General features: G+C 42.2%; 2 protein-coding genes across 7 annotated transcripts in view; one reads left to right on the forward strand and one right to left on the reverse strand.

Moving 5' to 3' along the window:
• GPM6B (glycoprotein M6B) overlaps positions 1 to 16,545 on the forward strand; it is a 105,567-nt gene extending 89,022 nt beyond the window's left edge. For 3 of the 6 annotated variants that reach the window (XM_088520237.1, XM_010221282.2, XM_010221285.2), the window contains 6 exons: positions 3,572 to 3,758; positions 6,851 to 7,007; positions 10,020 to 10,191; positions 11,932 to 12,005; positions 12,122 to 12,187; positions 14,649 to 16,545. In XM_088520237.1, the coding sequence (XP_088376363.1) occupies positions 3,572 to 3,758; positions 6,851 to 7,007; positions 10,020 to 10,191; positions 11,932 to 12,005; positions 12,122 to 12,187; positions 14,649 to 14,798 (806 nt within the window). In that variant the 3' untranslated portion in view covers positions 14,799 to 16,545. Of the gene's footprint in view, positions 1 to 3,571; positions 3,759 to 6,850; positions 7,008 to 10,019; positions 10,192 to 11,931; positions 12,006 to 12,121; positions 12,188 to 13,023 lie in introns of all 6 variants that reach the window. The other 3 variants (XM_088520238.1, XM_088520239.1, XM_010221284.2) reach the window with 2 other exon arrangements.
• A 1,198-nt stretch (positions 16,546 to 17,743) lies between these two features.
• OFD1 (OFD1 centriole and centriolar satellite protein) overlaps positions 17,744 to 20,656 on the reverse strand; it is a 31,657-nt gene continuing 28,744 nt past the window's right edge. The window contains exons 19-22 of the mRNA XM_088520218.1: positions 19,546 to 19,697; positions 18,937 to 19,101; positions 18,466 to 18,536; positions 17,744 to 17,807 (exon numbers count right to left, since the gene is read on the reverse strand). Coding sequence (XP_088376344.1) covers positions 17,762 to 17,807; positions 18,466 to 18,536; positions 18,937 to 19,101; positions 19,546 to 19,697 — 434 coding nt within the window. The 3' untranslated portion in view covers positions 17,744 to 17,761. The remainder of the gene's footprint in view (positions 17,808 to 18,465; positions 18,537 to 18,936; positions 19,102 to 19,545; positions 19,698 to 20,656) is intronic.

Raw genomic sequence — 20,656 nt, forward strand, 5'->3', positions numbered from 1 at the left:
TGTCCTTTAGCAAGAATATTTGTGCGTGCGTGTGTGTGTATGTGTGTGTGTGTTTAATAGCATTCATTCCCTAGAGAATAATCTCGGTCCTTGTTTCAGCTGGCCTCCTTCTGAGAGTGTGTTAAATCTGTAGCCAAGATCAGAGGCAGCTCTGGGCAAATCATTGGGCTGTTATTAAGCGGCCTCCATGGCAACTGCTGCTCACCAGCCTGAGGACAAAAAATGTTTTTATTCTGCCGAGTTGCACAAAAGGTTCTAGTGATGCCTTGCACAAAATGGCCATTGAAACGGGGGATGCAGCGATGTGTGTTTGTGCTGCACAGGCTGATATTCAAATCAGTTCACACCGCTGTGCTGGAAGTGGATCTGCAGGGGAAAACCTCAGTGCATTGGCCACATGAAAAGCAAAAACGAACAAAAAAATGGAACCAAACTTTTTTCTAAGAAATGCTTTTTACTTTTCTTAGCTCTATAAATATTTAGTTAACAAGGTGTCGGTCTACAGTTGTCATCACTGTATTATCAAGTTATTTTGTAAAAATGTATATTTAATAAGGAGACATGACCATGAGTTTTCAATTGTATGTATGCCATGAAGATGCTTGCTGATGTGGAGTTATGGAAAGATCATAAAGCAAACTGCCTGGAAAGCTTAAATATTTGAAAGAAACATACTATTTTCTTTCAGTAGTGCTTTGAGAAGCCTGATAAGAATATCTTAGCACCCGATGAATTTCAGCTGAAAGGTGTTCCTGGCTATATCAACTAAGACAGCATGAGAACCCTATGTTCTTCACAGAGAGTGTTCATGGTTTGGTCTAGGGGGATGCATGGGGCTCTGCGCTGCCATGCAGTTCTCCTTGGCCAGAATGGCTGTGCAGAAGCTCTAGTGTCAGTTTATGGACAGAATGACTGTGTGACTGGGTTATGTCTTTTGGAAACCTGCTGCCTTGGGATGCTTCATGTACTTGCAAGCTGGCAGTGAACCATTTCCCCGTTTGCTCTTTGGAGTCCTGGTTACTCTTAATGCAAGGACAAGTAGTTGCTGCGGGTTCCACATCTGAGTATTTTTCTGTCTCACCCAAATAGTGCTGTTACTTTAGAGGGCTCTTTCGGGGTGCTTTGTCAGTGGTCTGCCCTGATACTGTGAGGAGCACCCAAAGATTTTTTTTTTTTTTTTTTTTTTAAGTTGTACTGGAGAGTGCTTAGGGAAGACATGGACAGTAGAGCTGGGAGCATGGATGCTACTGCCTACAGCTTGGAAGAGGATAGGGGTTGCAACAAGGATCTGTGGATTAATAGCACATATTGGAACCTCTTCAGATTAAAAGACCTTGCAGATTCTCCCGGATTAGCGTCCTACGTAAAGCAGGCTCTGCATTGTGGATACCTGGCAATGGGCACCTAGCTGGGGAGACGTTAATCTTTAACTCTGTATTTTCAAAGATTTTTAGTCAATCAGACTGAAACTTTTCTTCCAGACCAGGCCAGTTTCTTCATTTTGCTTCCATCTGTTTTATATCCCTTCTCTCCTGGGATCCTTTGGATCAGTGTGATTAGGCGATCAAGCTCCATACCAACCAACCTGGCATTTAGTTGCCTTCTCCTTTAGGAGCAAGATTTGAAGGACCATTATGTGCTGGGCTGTGACCATGTCTGTGTCAAGTCCGCTCTGTTTGATCAGATCCTTGCTACGCTCTGATGGTCCCTCAGTGCTAACCCTGTACCAGGTGTAAGACCGGGTTAACTCCTGGAGATTTCCTGGGTTAACTCTGAGAGCTTTCAGCCTGGTGGGGCGGCAGAGGCAGGGGCACATGAGGTAACTCGGTGTCTGACGGGGCTTGCGAGCTGCACGTGGGCAAACTCCCCAGAGCGCCTCAACGAGCTCCGCCAGGTTGAGTGTCTGAACTGCCTCTGGCCTCTGTGATGAGACGCACACCCGAGACGGCGTCCTCTGAGAGCGCTCGTTTCTGTTTTGTTTGCCATGCGCTGTCCCCGCCGTGTCCCCAGCTGCAGTATTTGTTCATTTTGCAGTATTTTTGTCATGAAGATAGTTATTACTGAGTGGATTCCAGCTGTGGGCTTGGCTATAAAAGCTTCCCAGGCTTGTTTCCATACAATTAAATCTTGTCTGCACTTAGTGAAGTGGCATTTCATAAGTCATTTCAGTGGAGATAGCTGTTTAAGCCTGATTGGGACACTTGCTGGTGACTTTCTAAAGGGAGAGGTTTACATTTCGGAAATGGGAAAGCTTTCAATTATTGTGTGCGTTTTATTCCCCAGTGCTTTGTGGAAGTGGCGGCTCTGTAAGTCATTCATTAGTGGGAAAGTGAGGAGGATAAAAATAAACTTGCCTCACTTGATGGATGGTGACTTGCTGATCCTCGCTTGGAATTCCTGAGACAGGAAGCACGATGTACGCGCTCGCCAGCTGCCTCCATACGTTCAAATGGTTTATTCATTTAACGCCTCCTATTAGGAGAAACAGACTGTTTCTGCTCTATGCTGCACTGGTGGCTCCATTAAGCAGTATCTTAATGGCTTATGTTTTGCACGGTTGTATGAAATGTGCATTAATGGAGACAGCTTTATGCCATCACCCTGAAGTAATGAATTGGTATGGATTGCCATTACCGTTCTAACACAGTTAAAAGCTGTGTTTGTTTCCGATTTACATTTCCCAGCTCTGCAAGCAGATGGATTTTCGCGCAGAGCAGTCAGAGGAATTGGATAATTCAGTTGCAACTATCTTATTTCAGTGTTTGTTGAGCAGCAGCTCTGGGGTTTGGTTTGGTTAACTGTGGTCAGACTGTTTAAACCATACATTTAACTCAAACTTTGACTGTGCTACCACAGATTGTATTCTGAGATCACGGTAAATCCATTGCATCCCATAAAATGGGAAATGTATGGTGTGTGCAATACAGCTTCTCACCGCTCTTATTAAAATGTTGTCTTTGGGACTCTTTGGCCCCTGTTCAAATTTCCTGTTATTTACATATCTAAGTAAATATAAGATTATAAGCAGATATACAGAAAAATACTCAGCAGCCATGGAAAAGTGCAGGGTAGCAAGCTTTTGCACACCTAAATGTATTCCTCTTTCAATGAACGTGCAAAATTATCTTGATTTTTTTCCAGAAGGCTTCGTTGTCTTGAGTATTTGCTTCTCTGGCTTATGATGACACCGGTGTACCTGGTGCTTGTATTGTTAATTTGAGTAATTCTACAGCGTGCTGAGCTCTCTATCAGCAGCTGAATCGCAATGAATCACTTTAGACAAGTGATTTTCTCTTTTTCCATTTCATAGGCAGGCTCATCGATCTCCTCTTGCCCATAAAGGCAGGAGCACTCAGCCCACTTTCTGGGCGTCGAGTTCTCCCCAGCAGATCTGTAGGTCACTGCTTCAGAGGGTGACGCTTTCTTGCACCATCTATAGATTTCCACTTAGCATGTCGATCTCCTGGCCTTTTAGGCCCTGCTGCTTTTGCCACATGAAGAATGAATATTCTTGTCCTCCTAATTTGCTCCTCGCTTACGCTGTTTGCTTTGCTGTCTCCCTTCTGCCCAGGTTGCTTTGAATGTTGCATTAAGTGCCTGGGAGGGGTGCCCTATGCCTCGCTGGTGGCCACCATCCTGTGCTTCTCGGGGGTCGCGCTGTTCTGCGGCTGCGGCCACGTGGCGCTCACGGGGACCGTCTCCATCCTCGAGCAGCACTTCTCCACAAATGCCAGTGACCATGCTTTGCTGAGCGAAGTGTAAGTATGTGCCCCCCCCCTTCCCATTATTCGTGAAAGAAAGTCACCAAAGCCTCCTCAGACTGGAAATGAGAGGAGATGAGTCAAAGCTCAGCCTCCGAGCCTGGGTAGCAGCTCACCTGTTAACCGCTACTCGGTGTTTCTCAGTGAGCACTCGCGGAGAACCAGTGTGTGTCCTGCTTGACCTGTCCCCATTCCGGTTCGAGGAGGCTTCTCAAACACCTGAATTGTAACTACCGTTCCCAAGTTAGGCCCAGCTTTCTTCAGAAAGCCAAGAAACTCCCAGAATGAGGAAACTGTTTAACATACAGGGCAGAATAAGGTCCCATGTTCACATTTAAATTAGGTTTCCTGGTAAGTTTGATGGAGGCTGAAGGCGCCACAGTTCCTATTCGCAAGAGTGTAGGGGAGCAATCCTGACTCTGACTAGAATTAATAAGGAAATAGTATTCACCGGGGGACACACACTTTGTAGGAAAAATAGGGAGAACTGGGAAGGGTTTTCTCAGCATTCCCTACTCAGAATAAGGGGGACTGCTCTGCAATGGACAGAAGAAGGGCAGAGAGAAGCCTGGAAAGAGCTTAAAATCTTGTCCTTACTACTGTAGTCTTCAGGAATAAATACCAGTGCGATACTAGCAGCTTTCATGTTCCCAAGGTTTCCAGGTGAAACCAGAGAAAGGCGCAGTGGGAATGGCAGGGGTCTCTGAGCCTCCATGCAGGGAGGCTGCTGTCGGCATCCAGCTCCCATGGGATGAACTTCTTATTTCCCTTAATGCTGCGGACCTGCAGGGACAAGTGTCCCAGTCATTGGCACGTGTGCCAGGCTTTCCCTCTCCCGGGGTGTTACACATTGTCTCGCGCTGTCCTCGCGCATGGTACATGGCAGAAGAGCTCTATACGTGAGCAGTTTCACTGGAGTATTGTGGCAGTTCTGGGCTCCCCAGGACAAGAGGGACATGGAGCTTCTAGAGAGGGTCCAGCAGAGAGCCATGAAGATGATTAAGGGACCTGGAGCATCTATCTTATGAGGAAAGACTAAGCGAGCTGGGCCTGTTCAGCCTGGAGAAAAGAAGATTGAGAGGGAATCTGATCAATATGTACAAGTACCTGAAGGGTGAATGTAGGGAGGATGGGGCCAAGCTCTTCTCAGTGGTGGCCAGTGACAGGACAAGGGGTAATGGGTACAAGTTGAAACACAGGAAGTTCCATCTCCATGTGAGGAAGAACTTCTTTCCTGTGAGGGTGACAGAGCCCTGGAACAGGCTGCCCAGAGAGGCTGTGGAGTCTCCTTCTCTGGAGATCTTCCAAACCCGCCTGGATGCCACCCTGTGCCACGTGCTCTAGGTGTCCCTGCTGGAGCAGGAGGGTTGGACTAGATGATCTCTAGAGGTCCCTTCCAACCTCAGCCCTTCTGCGATGCTGTGATTCATGCTGGCACCCGGAGCAGGGCGCTCACTGGCTCAGCGTCTCCAGCTGGGGTCGCAAATCCCACGTATGGCCGCCCCCACAGGGCTGCACTCGCCCTGGGGAAGGAGCGGCGTGTGCACAGGGCAGCAGGACTGCTGAGGACAGCAAAACTAACAACTCCTTTATTCTTATAAATAAAAAATCTTATTTTTATTATTTTTGCTCTTTTTAAAATGATGCTGAATTTTTTTTTCAGGCTGTGCCACGGAGGTGTGACAGCCTATTATTTTTAATTATTTTGAAAAAATAAACACAACTGCTGTTTCTTAAATATATATTTAAATGAGCCATATCCTATTTTGATACAAGGGGTATGCTTGTATGTCTGCAAAACATTTAATTATATAAGTGGTAGTCATCATTTTTCTTCAAATTATGATAAAATGCGCAGATGGTCCTTGGCAATGTATGCCTGTAAGGTCATTAGGGGAGTGTGGTAAGGACTGACTAAGTGTCTGAAGGGAGAAAGTGTATCATTAAATATTTGGCAGTAGGGATGGCTAAAAGTAGTGTCTTTCTTTCTGTTCTGCGAGTAGCTTCATCCAAAACAACAGAAAAACCCACAAACCAAACAGTCTAGTTATTTAACAAAAAAAAAAGACAGAAAGTTTTTGATAGCTTTGTGCTTGTGACAAAGCGCGTTGTTTTGGAGACTAGAAGAAAGGGTGTACGGAAGATCTGGGATGGTGGTTTTCCAAAACTGTCAAGTTCAGAAGCTGAACCTCTAATTGGATTAATAATATTTAGTGATGATTCTTTCCCTTTATCTCTTCTAGCCAGAACAAAACTGCAATGGAAGAGTCAATGCAGAGGGTAGATTTTGAGAGATTCGAGAACCTTTTCAAGTAACGTCCAAGAGAAATCCTTATGCCAGGGATCTTGTTGCCCTCTACGCCTTAAGTCCCAGATGACCTCAAACTGAAAGATTTCCTAAATATTTCTGATAATTTTAAAAATCAAAACAAACAAACACCGCTTTGGGTTATGCTTTGGGCAGTTCAATACTGCTGTGACATAAGGAGCTGAAAATATCTGCTCGCTTGAAGCATACCCGAGATGATAGAGCAAAATGTTCTTTCTGGAAAAGAAGTCTCATCAGCATCTGCTGGGTTTTGTATCTCTCAAATGTCACTGAATTTACCGAGTGTTGCAAACATATATTTAACTGGGTGTTCTGGAAATAGTGAGTACTGGAGACTACTTTGCTCTCTGTAGGGCAGTTCAACTCTGCTCCAGCCTTTGCCAAGTTTTCCCTACGCGGCTCCTGTCAAACCTTGCCTGAGAGAGGTGTCAGGATCAGAAACAGGGAAAGACACATCTCCGCAGCGGGGCCGCGACCTCGAGGCCCAAGGCTTGTGACGAGCACAGGCAGTGTAAGAACAGCAACACGAGCCAGGGCTGCTCGAGCAGATGCCAGACCAGTGCCCGTCAGCATCGCTCACCTGGGAAGCTCTCCCAGCAGCCTCTATTGCGGCCCATGTGTTTAGAATGGATTAGAGGGCCTGGAACTGTCTTTATGGAAAAACGATTTATCTCATACCTGTTGTGATTGGGAAGACTCGCTTTGTTTTAATGGGATGGAAACCTAATTACATCTTCATTTCTTTTCCTTTCCATTTTAGAATACAGCTAATGCAGTATGTAATTTACGGCATTGCATCATTTTTCTTCTTGTATGGAATAATCCTTTTGGCAGAAGGCTTTTACACGACAAGCGCTGTGAAGGAGCTGCATGGGGAGTTCAAGACGACAGCCTGCGGCCGCTGCATCAGCGGGATGGTGAGTCGCTTTAGCCAGGCTAAGAGTGCTCTTGCCTGGCTAAAAGCCCTTGTGCTCTTTGAGCCCCTCACCCTGGCCTTGAACCACTGCGTATCTGTGCCTGCCCTCGTTCAATTCCTTAAGGGTGGTCAGAGCCTGTCCCTGTTGCTGCTCCTTCTTTGAGCTGGGAGCACAAATCCAGTGGCACCCACCGTTCTACACCAGCCTGGTGGCCGCTGCTGGCTTTAAGATGCTCCGTGTGAGACAGAATTGAATTTGTGCTTGTAAACGCGGAGAGCACTAATGACGCATGAAGAAGGCAGACCCTGGTAAGGTCGTGGTCTGCAGGCCCATTTAATGATGGGGTGCAAGGCCTCTGGCTTCCACGGGCAGCTCTGCGGGAGGATGTCCGGCTCCTTCAGCCGCTAATGCATGAAGCTTCGCAGCGTCTCGTGCTCGAGTTTGGCCGCCCTGCTTTTGCAGGTGGGCATCGAGGCATACGGCTAAAATAACGAGTCTGTTCCCACAAACCGAAACGCTCCAAGCCTTCATGTTACGAGCCAGCTTGCCTCCAGTATACTTTTGCATTAGGACAAAATTTTAAAGTTTAACTAAAAATAAAACTTCAGCTTCTCACCCACATTGCCCCCTAGGGCATATTCTTCAAGAACAGAAATATAGCTGGGTCTGAGACAGGATTTCAAAGCTATTTTTGAAAATCTGAATTCAAAGCTCGTAGTTATGGAGGAAGCTCAGCAGTATGACAGATCGCCCACGGGAAAGTGTGGGAGAGAAGAGGCTTTTGATGTGATTGTCGCATTTTAATATACAACTTGTATCCTGTACTTAAAAAATATGTATTTTCAGCTGGTTAAATGAAAAGGCGATGCATGTTTATTTTCAAGAGGGATAACAATTTTCCACCGTGCTGTTCACTGCTGCGGGATACATAGAGAATTTTTCAAGAGCTAATAAGGCACGTGATCAGTTTCAAGTTAAGCAGCCATTCCACCACTCTTTCTTTGTTCCTGGAAAGTATGATCCTCACTGAGCAACAAAATTGCATCTAAATCCATCCTTTCCCGAGATCAGCAGCACAGCAGAGGCACGCACATGTGTGCATCCCATTAATGCTGACAACTGCTTGTGCAGCCGAGCGGTTGCAGGCTCATGACTGTCAGCCTGCTTGTACAAAAACCAGGGTGACGCATGGAAATACGCCACAAAACGCGCTTTTGCTTCCTTTTCTTTCTGTTTCTTTCTTTCTTTCTCCTTTTTGTTTCATGTTTGTCTGCACGACGAAGGGGAGGTTTAGCAGCTGAGTAGTGGCTTGGAGCTCTAGTAGGAGGCATCAACGGTTGGTGCCTGTGTGCTGTTGTGTGAAAACCACCACGGTTAGCGCTAGGCTTGTGAGGAGAAGCAGATATTGTAGTAGAGTAGACTGGAGGAAGACCACAAGCTCGTGGACACAGTGAGTTTCTGCTTATTTATCAAGAGCTCGCCTACCTTGTCACCAATTACAGGTCGAGGTGTTAAAAGGCAGCCCCTGCTGTACTGCATGAGGTTATTACAACAGATGCAGCCTTCTCACTTTCCTACATCATTTGTGATGGCTGTGATAAGGCAGAATATTTCCAACAGTTATCTGCAGTAAAGGTTGTGTTTATTTCCTAGCTGTCTTAGGAATGAAAGGGTTCACATTCCCATGAACGCTTTGGCATATGCAAAAACACAGAAATCCTTTAAATTGGCCCACTTGGTCCTTAACCAAAATCCACCAAGAAACCTTTTGCTATATGGCACTACCTAACAAAAAGTAAGGTATTTCTTCAGCTCAGTTGTGCTTAAATGCATGACTTGCTGCATTTTTTGTATGCACGTTATTTTTGCAAGCACCTCTAACTCCCTCCCCAAATGCCACCTTAATTAACTGTAAAAGCTAACCCATCACTTGCTCTAAGTTTGGTACAGTATTTCCAGTGTCATTTAGCTAGTCTGGACAAAATCTGATGACAACAGGAACTTCCACCTCTGCAAGATTTGTTCAGTCCTTCAGCATTGCTGCCAAACTGAGCAAATCTTGCCCTTGAGAACTTTTTCTGGCCTCACTATTAGTTTTTGGCAGTAAGTGTTAAACAAGATTGCATATTATCAATGCCTATTTCTACAATTCTCCAAACTAAAAACCCTATGATAATGTTCAATAAGCAACATGGAAAAGGATATATGCAGCATGGAACAACGTTCCTTATCCCTACGGTTTGTATCTATCTCTGCAATTTCTTGGGTCTCCTAAGGAGAAGGAAGCTACGAATTAACACCGGAGCACAAGAGCTAATGTTTCACCATAAAATTTAACAAGAGAGGGAAAAGGAAGGAAGGCCAGTGGGAGGGGAAAGTTGGAGATTTCCAAAGCAGTGAGTGTCATACATTATAATCTCACTGGAGAAAATGCATATAACTGTTTTATAAAAGATAAACTGGCAAATTTCCATGGAAAAATCTGTGGTTCTTTAAGGCAAAGTAACCAAAACTAGTTTTCTTTTTAGGCAATGTGTATTAGATCAGTTAAAGTTTTCCGATGTGCTATAATGAACATGGTCTGCCTTCAAAAATAGTTCTCCCATTTTACATTCAAAAATGGTTGATTGCATAAATCAGGGAGCACAGGAGGGCTTTGTGGACATCGATTCCTTTCTTGTTTTGATTTCCAAGCTGTACAGAGATGCTCATATGTTTAATTTTGCAGTTATTTAATTTTACACTCAAAATCTGCAATCGATTTTTGTGGGTGTTCTGTTGGGTTTAGCCTACAACCAGAATTCCTAGTTAGCTGGGGAGCTTGGGAATTCATAGTTTCTCTTTCAGGACGGTGGGGCGACCGATTGATTTTATTGGTGCGTGGGTATGAACTTTTCTGTAAGATAATTTCGGAACGTGCCCTTCGGGGTTATTGTGAGGTGTTTTCAAGGCATATTCCAGCATTCCTTCCAGGGAAAAGCAGCGCGAGGCGCGTGTGTTTTCTCTGCGCAGTTTGTCTTCCTCACCTACGTGCTGGGAGTGGCCTGGCTCGGCGTCTTCGGCTTCTCTGCTGTGCCCGTCTTCATGTTCTATAACATATGGTCAACCTGCGAAGCCATCAAAACGCTTCAGATGAATATGACGGTTCCAGGGGACCAGGTCTGCGTGGATATCAGGCAATACGGTACTTATTTTAATCCTGATTAAATGCTTTATCGTCTCTGCCTGGCCTAGCTTCAGTAGTTTTGTTTCAGCCGTATCAGATGAACCTAATGCAACAGCGCCAATAGCTCTGTACATGCTATTACTTTTCTAATTAATTCAAATTACATTGATCTCCTTCCAGATGCAATCAATTTGAACTGGCAAGTCATTTATCTTAAATGATTTTGTAGCGGTTTCTAGAGCTATAATATTAGGTTTAAAAATAGTTCGGCCTCAAAATAAACTGCTTAGAAACAGAGCTGAGAAATAGATAACCAGATTCTGTTCTTTGAACTAATTTCTTTAATAAATACCCCCCCCCTTTTTTTTTTTTAAAAAAAAAGCTGGTTTAAATTTAAATATGAAGTCAACATAACTTTGCTGTAGCCGAACACTTTTGCTTAAGCCTCCCCTCCCCCCCAAATCTTCAATTAAGTGTCTGCCTCAAATATTAATGAATTAGTAATGACACTAATTCATTAATATTTGAGGCAGACTCCCGATTGCGGGTTTGGGCTTCCTAATGACATGTAGAAAGCTGAAGGGAAATGCAGTAGCAGAGGAGTGGGAAAATAACAAGGTATGGTCAAGCTTTTTGAACGGTTCAGTCCTTAAGGTGAATTTTTCCTGAAGTTAATCCTTTCCACTTCCATAGTGCAGAAAAGCTTGTGCCTTAACTTCAGCTCGGTCTAAGAATGTCAACCTCTTTGGACTACTTTGTTCAAAGTGAGAAACTGATTCTGAGTTGAAGAAGGAAGGCAGTTTTGGATTTTGCTTTCCTACCCAGGATTTACAGGCCGCATGAAAGGCCGAGATGCCTTAAAAGCAAAGCAGCCCAAATCAGCTCTACAGCAGCTTCTTGACAGAGTCACTGAGCTACCCTGGCGGGGGTGGCCGCCGTAACTCAGCGCCTTCAAGTGTATTTTGAACGTGCAGAGAAACTGGCTTTGAAGTAAACCTTAAAAATACCTTTTTGAAAGTCACAGCTGAAATGACCTGTTCTTCACAGAGCTGCTAATTCCAACCAGCTGAATTTGGACTGCAAGTTATACTGGGGAGACTGTGTTGGTTTTTCTCTTTGAAGGCATGACTTCCTCTTATGTCTCACATCTAGAAAACTTAGAAAAAGCTAAACTTTTAGATCCTGTCTAGTCCTTACATTTTCAATCAGACAAGTAATTGAGAGTACATGAGGTATGGCAGGACAAATTTTCTTGGAGCAGTGTTCCCCTAATGCATTTTACCTACTGGAACTAAAACAGAAAAAATAAATCCTTTAGTACTAAATTATCCCCCCTGGCTCCATATTCACACTCCCCTACAGTAGGTGCTTGTTCGAGTAGAACCGACCCTAGTACCGAATCGCATATCCGGGGCGATCCTGAAAGGTGCCGAGCACCTCCGAGGGGTAGATCATCCCTTCCAGTGACGCGTGGGGGAGCAGCCAGCGTGTGACGGGGCCTGGGGCGCACAGAAACAGCCATGTGGCTGCCATGTGGGAAAACCACATCTGAGAACGTCCCTTGGCAGCGAGCTTTGGCGCAAGGAGGCGGCACAAACGGCAGCGAGTCGTTGGGAGTCCTCCTGCCAGCGCAAAGCCGCGCGGGTCAGCGAGGCCCCGCGCCACAGCGGGGCGAGGAGAGGAGCGGGCGCGAGGGCCGCGACGCGGGGGCCGCGACGCAGGGGCAGGAATGAGGTCCCTTTCGCCCTGCTGTTTCAGGCATCATCCCGTGGAACGCGGTGCCGGGCAAGGCGTGCGGGCCCATCCTGGAGAACATCTGCAACACCAACGAGGTACCCAGGCCGAGCGGCGCGCGGCTCCCGCCGCCGAGGGGCACAGGCGCGGGGCGCCCCGGGCACTTGCACGTTTTTCACATGTTTTCTTTTCTTTTTGTTCCCCCTCCTCCTAGTTCTACATGTCTTATCACCTGTTCATCGTGGCCTGTGCTGGAGCTGGTGCCACCGTCATAGCGCTGGTAGGTAGCATTTTTGGCGGTGCTTTTGGGTAACGCATTCCTTTCAGGTTCAAGGGTATTTCGCAATTAAATTCCGTACATCTTAAAAATAGTAGTACTACCGATTAAGGAAAGCAAGCTAAGTCCAGCTTAGCTGCTCTGACACTGACTGACTGTGATTTTCTAACTTCAGGAGCTATAACAGGGTTTAACTGCAAAAGAAATTAAAAAAAAAAAAACTTTTAAACTTGGTAATTTGCTGCAAACTTTCAACTTGTCTTGACACCTCTTTTTGTAGCAAAGTTTTTGCCTGGTTTTAGTCTTTACAAGTCAGAGGGTCTCAGGCTTTTGCCTTAAGAAGTTTTCTTAACTCGCTTCCTCCATGCTTAGGAAAAACAAACCAAAACACTTTGTATCTATATCTCCTTTGAAAGTCCTCACTCTGCAGTTTTTATAACCAAACTTCCCATTTTTGTAGTTTAGAAGTGATCAGTAGCTTGTAACTGCTTGTTCCTTCCGTCTGGACCCAGGCACTGTGACTAGTCCAGCCCTGCAGTGCCAGGGAAAGGCAGCGGTTAGACAAAGGGACAAGAGTCTAACACTTACCTAGTCAGCAGCCTCTAATTTCTTGTCAGCCAAGTGCGGGTGTTAAGATTGGCTGTTCTTGGACGGGACGATAGCTTTAGGCCTGCTTGTAGACCATGCTCTAAAGGTAAATGGCAAAATACTGATCTTGCATCTTTATCCTGGAAGAAGCTCGGAATAACCTCTGTTGTAGTTACCAAAAATTGCCCGAATGTGTTTTGAGCTGTCAACCTTTGTATCTTACTATCCTGTATTTTGTTCTCTTCCACCAGCTGATCTACATGATGGCTACTACATATAACTATGCTGTTTTGAAGTTTAAGAGTCAGGAAGATTGCTGCACTAAATTCTAAATTGTATAAGCCCAGTAAAGAAAGAGCTGCATTGCGTAGCTTGAAATACCACTGACACCCTAGGCTAAAAGTCTAGCTTTTTGAATTTTGTTACAGTAACTGTAAATAGCTTCAGTAAGCGTCGTTTAGCTCATGAGATTAATAAAATGACTTCTTGTATATGAACTATGATGTGGATGAGATCTGGCTATTTGTTCACGTTGAGAGGATTCAGTTACTCGAGGGCTGTTGTAAATGATCCTTTGGAAGATGGGAAGTTTTCAGGTAAAATCTCTGCTTGCTTCTAACAGTCATCTCTCTCTCAAACAAAACTGGAACAGTTCAGGGTCGGAGGTACTAGTTTGTTCTTCTGCATCCTGAACACCAATACAAGAAACAGGAGCATGCAATGTGTATGACATGAAATAATAATAAAAGCAGTGCCAGTATCTTCTGGCAAAGCCCAGGTATTGTGAATCTGTTGGCCTCTATTTCTGGCGTATGGATGATAAAGCTGATTTATTGTTTTCTTTAAAACTTATTTTTCAAGTGATTGCCGAATCATGCTCTCTCTGGCAGAAAATCTGTCCTTGTAGTAGCTCTGCGTAAAACAATCACCACCTTCCTTTGGACCCCAACCTCGTAAGAAGCTCTGTTTAGCTAACTTCCATTTTTGCACGGCTCGCACTTTAGTAACTGATTTCTCAGTAGCCAGATCTCAAAAATGTAAGTATGACTGCAAGGGAAGCAAAACCATGCACAGATCCTAGTGACGTGTTTACAATGGTGAAAAAGGAGCGGTGAAGCAGTGTTTGCAGATGTAGATTTCTTTTGCATGAAGTATGCTGAAAAGAAGTTGGAAAAAGAGATGTGTTCACAAACTAGAGAAAGAAAAATGCAACAAAAAGACCCACCAACCAATTTCTATACTTGGTGTAAGACTTAAAAAGTTAGACAATGGGCGTTTAAAGTGTAGTTATAAAGATATGTTATGAAGATTTCTTAACTCGGAGATTGCATGCTTTTGCTTAGTGTTGGACTCACGTTTTGTTGTTTAATTTTCCAATACATTAATGTAGCTTTGTTCACATAAATAAAACTGTTTACAATTTTAGTCTTTTTTGGAGGTGGGGGCAGAATTCTCATCTGCTTGTTGGGGAAAACAAGAGGTAGCAGCCTCTGTGCCTGTACATACAGAAACACCGCAGCCTTAGCGAGCAGTTCTTCAGAGCACCTTTTCGTTTACACGTTATATAAATTGCCACATATAAAACATTTTTTTTCTCCTTTTCCCCCATTCTGCATTTTAATTGGTCAGTAAAACTCCAGCTCACTTTATTACTTATACTAACGTTGTCTAAATGTTAAATAACCAACTTAAATATTAGCATGCAAAATCCTAGAGACCATTTGAAGTAGCCCCCGTGCTTGTTTTGGTAACAGAATGCTTATTAACGTAGAGTAACGTTTGGTTATGACTTGAAGGAGCGTCTATTAATCTAACTAGCAGCTTGCTTTGCCTCTTGCCATGCTCACTAGCCATCATGCTCACCCTTCTCTTCCAGATCCACTTCCTCATGATACTGTCCTCTAACTGGGCCTACTTAAAGGATGCGAGCAAAATGCAGGCCTACCAGGATATCAAAGCAAAAGAAGAGCAGGAGCTTCAGGACATCCAGTCTCGGTCCAAAGAGCAACTCAATTCTTTCACATAAATGTTTGCCACAGTAATTGAGCAGAAGAATTCGGTAGCTCTGACAAATCAGCCACTAGCTGCTCTGCAGCACCGATCTGTGTCTACCAAACAAAATAATGCGAAGTGCAAAAGCTTCAAATTCAAACTCCTGGAGACCTGTACATAGGGAACGCTTCCTGCGGGTAATCTTCCATCCCTTAATACAGAGAATGGAGGGTTTAGTGCAGGCATTTTAAAAGGCAACACTTCACAACTGGTGACCAAATTATTCTTCCTTAGGACTTTGGGTATTTACTGGGTACCACAGCATGAATCCCTGCCCAGGACGGCAGCGGGTGCTGCAAACCAGCAAGCAGCAGATCTTTGTGCAGGCCCTGTACAAAGGCACATGCACAACGTGGGACTTACTTAGTCTTAATTTATATACCACATGAAACTGTGGCTAGCTCAAGAGTTTAACTACTTGTGCTCGTTTGACAGCACAGTTGCAGTATTTACCAGACAACTAAGTTATTAACAGGGCAGTCTCTGGCCCCTGTTTAACTGGGCCCCAGGAATCTACTTTTGTGCCACTTTTTTTATGAAGAAGCAGTCACTGGACTGTGCTTACATGAGTGTTGAACATATGTCCCAAGTTTTAATCTTTTTATTAACTATTTAATGGAATGTAGATCCTTGGATCTGGATAATGATCCCCTTCTTGGAAAATAAATGTCAGCTTTGCCTTAATATTTATTTTCTATAAATGTCTTAGCATTTATATAGCAGCAGGAGACCATTATCCTACATTTTAAGTGAAAAGTGTTACCTTATTAAAATGACACCAATTTAACTACTCCAAACGAGCGGAGAAGTAATTTTGCAGAGTTTTACACAAACAATAAAAAAAAAAAAGAATACAGCCATAAAGCAGAATACAGGATGTCCACCTTTCTCTATCTTGGTGCTTAGCAAATTTATAGTCAGTGCTTACGTGTTTTCCTTTTTACAAATTAACTACAACATTAAGAAAATGTGGTGTTCAGAAAAAAAAAAGGTGCCATTTTAAAGTCATTTCCCATAGAAGTCTGCCTTCTATTTAATGTTTTTTTTCAGAAGCATTCAGTGATATCTTGAGTATTAGTGATGGTATATTTGGTGTTTGTTCTATATGATATATCTATAAATGTTGGGGGAAGAGTAAAATACATCAGTCATTTGAAAAAATAAATATTTAGGTCATACCCATGTTAAGCTGACGTGTGGTTTGATAGTTTTGACTGTTTGCTGAACATAAGTAAAAGGAAGCACAAGTTTCTTCAAGTCAGTATTAAATGAGAAGACAGTTGGGGGGGTTTAATTAAACATCAAATATGTTTTGTTTTTTCTTTATTAAATATTGAAGTCTAATTTGACAGTTTCAAAACAAGGGGCAAAGTTGATCAATGTAGAGCAAATATGACAAAATAGCCTAGTGTATGTTCTTACCTGTTGCATGAAGGAGACATTTCTACAGCAATGCAGGTGACGTTCTAGCCCAGTGTTTGCATAAGGGTAATCATGGAGGCAGTGTCTTAAAGCCTAATTCTTTTCTAATTCAGTGTAGCTATTACTGGGAGTTTTTGAAGTTTTGTTTAAGTAGTCTAATATTTTTATGTAAAGAGCATTAAATTTTGCTATGTATAAATTTTTGTAACCTAACAGTGAATCAATATTTTCTATCAGTGCCAAGGGCTTCCTGTAGTTACATCCAAGTGTTAAAATAAATATTTGTAGATAATAGACAACACTTGTGTATGCTTATTTGAAAACAGACTTACAGCTACTCTAATACCAGTGCATCTCTATGCTCTTACATCTCTATCTTAAGCAGCTCAACACATTTTGGTCAGTAGTATCCATTCGATGATGTGCTGGGAAAGGAGGCCCTGCAGGTGCAAGCTGCCCTAGGGGGGAGCAGGCTGAAGGCTTTTCTAGCACTAAGTTTTGATGGTTGCTCCAGGCCAGCATAATGCAACACGCGCTACCATCCCGTTCTTGACCTCAAACAGAAGGAGCCTCTTAGACACCTCGTAAATTCCAAATTTGCTGCAATACCAAATTCGGCAGCGTGTAAAACTGGACGAGCCGCCAAATGACTCTTTATCTTAATTAAAAAAAAAGCAAAGCGTTTATTTCTGTCACGTTTTTAGTACACAGCGTTTCACATCCAATAAATTCAAGACAGAGTTTGAGTTTTTGCCCCTAAATTCTGTCAAACTTGGCTTCATATTCTTGTACTTAGGTCAGGAGGAGCAGCCACAAATGCAGTGTGAGTTGTACTATATGCTGCCAACTGCCATTACTTCATTGATTAGAAATACTGTATTTTATATTGTAAATAAAGTTTAATGATCTTGCCTATAATCTACCTACAAAATACAAAGCTTAAATAAAGAGGAGTTAAATAGCACTTTTATTGGAATCTCTCCATTTTGGACTGGTTAATACAAAAAAAAAAAGCAATGCTTGAAATAAAGCTGCTTTTAGAAGTGTTTGTTTCCCTTAAACTAGGGACAAGGGGGGACTGTTTATTTTGGTTCTGTCACACTCTGCTCTTAAAACTGCACCAGCCAAGGTTCTCCAAAGAGAACCTTTAAGAACAAGCAATATTTGAAGTTCTTGTTACACTTACGCTGTTTCTTTGAGACCTACTATCTGTAATACATAACGCAGAACGGGGAAGGCAAACAACACTTACAAACTAGAGAAACTCAACGTCAAACCAATTTACCTGAACATACCCATCTGTCTCTTGATGCTGCTTTGCTCCCCCATCACCACACGCCAAGGACAGGCATCCTTATGAACTAGCAAGGCACCTATTTGAATTCCATGGCTGAGGTGATGAGCCAGCTCGTACCATTTTTACACATTTGTAATTATACAGCCTGCGATGCTCGTGTAGGCTGTAACGTTTCACACAGCTTCACTTACAGCCAGAGTATTAGGGAAAGCTGCTGTTCACCAGAAACTCTCATCAGCCTCTCCGTGAGAAATGCCTGCAGCACTGGATTTGGGAGAGGAAGAAAAAATAAGAATAAAAGGATTAGAATGAATCCAAAGTACTTCATCTTAAATATACATACTGGTTTTAGAGAGGAACTTGAGTTTCCATGCAAACAGAAAGACTTGACAGAGAATGATTTTTTCCTATCAAGCAACTGAAAACTATATAACCTTACTATTGGTTTCTAAAGAAAATCACAGCAAATGGACTAAGACAGCTTAGCACAGGTTGCTAAAATCTCTCCAAAAACAGTATGTAAATTAGTCTGTTATATGTCTGTGCTGCTACTTCTAAATCAATGCTGGATTCAATGCTAATAAAAGCCTACAAGCAAGCAACCTGCAGTGCTAACAAATTTTGGTCAATGCTTTGGGAGAATCCCTGATCCTTTAGTGAACTGAAGTAACAGAGGGGCTGCTCTGCTGCAGATTAAAAGTTTGAATTGCACCTTTTGGAACATCACTGAATGGGCTTCTAGATCCTGATTCAATATAGTGCAAGGAAAATTACCTTTTCTTGTATGAGAATTGGGAGGGTCCTTAATTTTTCAAGATACTAGGTTTTCATTACAAGTTTATCTTGTTCTTTATTTATAAATATTTATCCTATTTATTAGTAAGGAGTAACAGATGTGCTTAATAATACCTTAATGCCTTACCTGTCATCTTTATCACTAGATCCAAGTCCTTCCATAAGTGATAATTCTTCCAGTTCTTCTTTTTTTGAATCCTGGAAGCAAAGAGGAAAATACAGTTTCTGTCACTGGTTCTTACATCTAATTTTATCAGTGACTCCAGTAATAGCATCTGCATTTTAAGACAGCTTACTGAAACAGCTTATTAAATGAAGGCTACTAAAATTGCAGATATTTAAATTAAAATGTAGTGCTTTAGTAGCTAACAAAACACAGCATAGCTGAACAAAAAAAAAAACTTATCAAAGAAAATTTCATTTTTTCCCTTTTACATTAACACATTTCTTCAATACTAATCCAATCATTCACCTCAGGAGGTTTTTTAATTAATCTTCTGAATGAAGAAGAAACAATATTGTTTTCATACTAAACATACTTAACAAGAAACCAATTTAAATAACTGATTTTTGTAGGATCTAGTTTTGAAATAATCACCTTGTTGGCCAGTTCCTGCTCTCTTCTCTGCTGAATTATTTTCATGTATTTTTCTAATGGATTTTGAGAAGAGCCCCTTACATTATCTCCAGCACCAGAATGACTGTTTTCAGATTTTTCCTTATCTTCTTTTTCTTCATCTGTTTTCATCAAGTCTTGGACACGCTTCAGGACACAAAATCAAAATTAAATATTGATTAGCTCAAGAAGAGTATCTACAAGTTGTAATAAATACAGAACTTCATATTAAGTTCAGTAAAATGTGCCAGTCTAAACACGATTAAACTTGTTATATTCAGTTAAAGATGAATTAAGTTATTGCTTAAGCCCCAAACTATGTAATTTAAAAAAATCACACTCTAACACATCTGAATGAAGCACAGAAGAAAAAGTATCTGCTTCAGGTGAGAAAGTTCCTTGACATAAGAAGCAATTTTAGCAAAACTCTTTGGTTAATCACATACATACATAAAAGAAGGTAACCTCTATTACTTCACCTTTCAAAAAAGCGTAAAATTTGTTTTTAACCAAGTAACACACACATCAGTCTTAAATATACAGCATGACAAAGCCACGTTACTATCAGAAATTAAAATACTAAGGAGTCACCATCTCCTCGTTCAGCTTTTCCAGTCCTTCTTGCTCTCTTCCCAAAGCTGCTTCTTGCTCTCTGTGTCTTTCTTCCCTCTCCCCTCTTTCTTCTTCTAACATTTTCTCATCTTCACTCTTCTGTTGTTCAGTCTGTCTTTGATGCAACACAGCTGTGGAAAGTTATTTCAACATCCATGACTTGATTTATATCGTGAATTTAAATACATTGTAATAAATTCTGGTTTTACGTTGTTCAGTGATCTGCTAGAGTAGCAAACACTGAAAGCCACTGTAAGAAGCAGCTCGGTAACAAACCCTGTTTGTGATTAAGTTGTGCAAAATCAAGGACATACAAGTAGACAGCCAGTTCCTATATGGCATTAATAGAAAATGAGAAACAACTAGATATTTTCCTCATGTGTATAAGTTTATGTATGTAGGCACATGGGTGTTAACATGTGTGCATGCAGGCGTATACATCCCCCTCTACCAGCCCCTCACACACGTATTTGTCTCCACCTCTCCATGGTTCTACTTTGCTATAGGCCTCCCCAAGAGCTAAAAGTAGAGAGAAGGAGTGGGAAAATCTCCCAGTCCATTTCTCATTGCTATTACAGACTTTCTCTCTAAATCTGAAAATTCCTATGTATGTGCATGTAATCCTCCACTGAAGTATTGACTTAGGTGCTAAAAGAAGATGTCAGTGTCTGCTTACACATGTATCTGCTATCTCAAAATTCATGCAGCTCACATGGAATGTGGTTGGATTTATATATATATATATATATATATATATATATATATATATATATTATAAAGCCAAAACACTTTTAGAACTTCTGAAAATTATTTAAGGAAGCTCTATTTTGACCAGTAGATTCTTAAACCTATGGAAGCAGAACAGTATTCAGATAGCAATTAGACAGTCAAACAAAGTACTGGGAATTATTAGAAGCTAGAAAACCCTGCTCTACATAAAAATAATTGTAATGTTACCAGAACTAACTAGAAAAGTTGCCTGGGCAGCACTGAAATCTTTCTCACCTAGCCAAAGAATTAAATCATCGTATGATAGTAAACTTTGTGAATTATGAATCACAAAAATCAAAACAAAAAATTCAGATATGCA

Source organism: Tinamus guttatus, unplaced genomic scaffold (assembly GCF_059628265.1).
Source record: "Tinamus guttatus ecotype Peru unplaced genomic scaffold, ASM5962826v1 Tinamus_guttatus_pri_ptg000083l, whole genome shotgun sequence".
In the NCBI taxonomy this organism is placed as follows: domain Eukaryota; kingdom Metazoa; phylum Chordata; class Aves; order Tinamiformes; family Tinamidae; genus Tinamus; species Tinamus guttatus.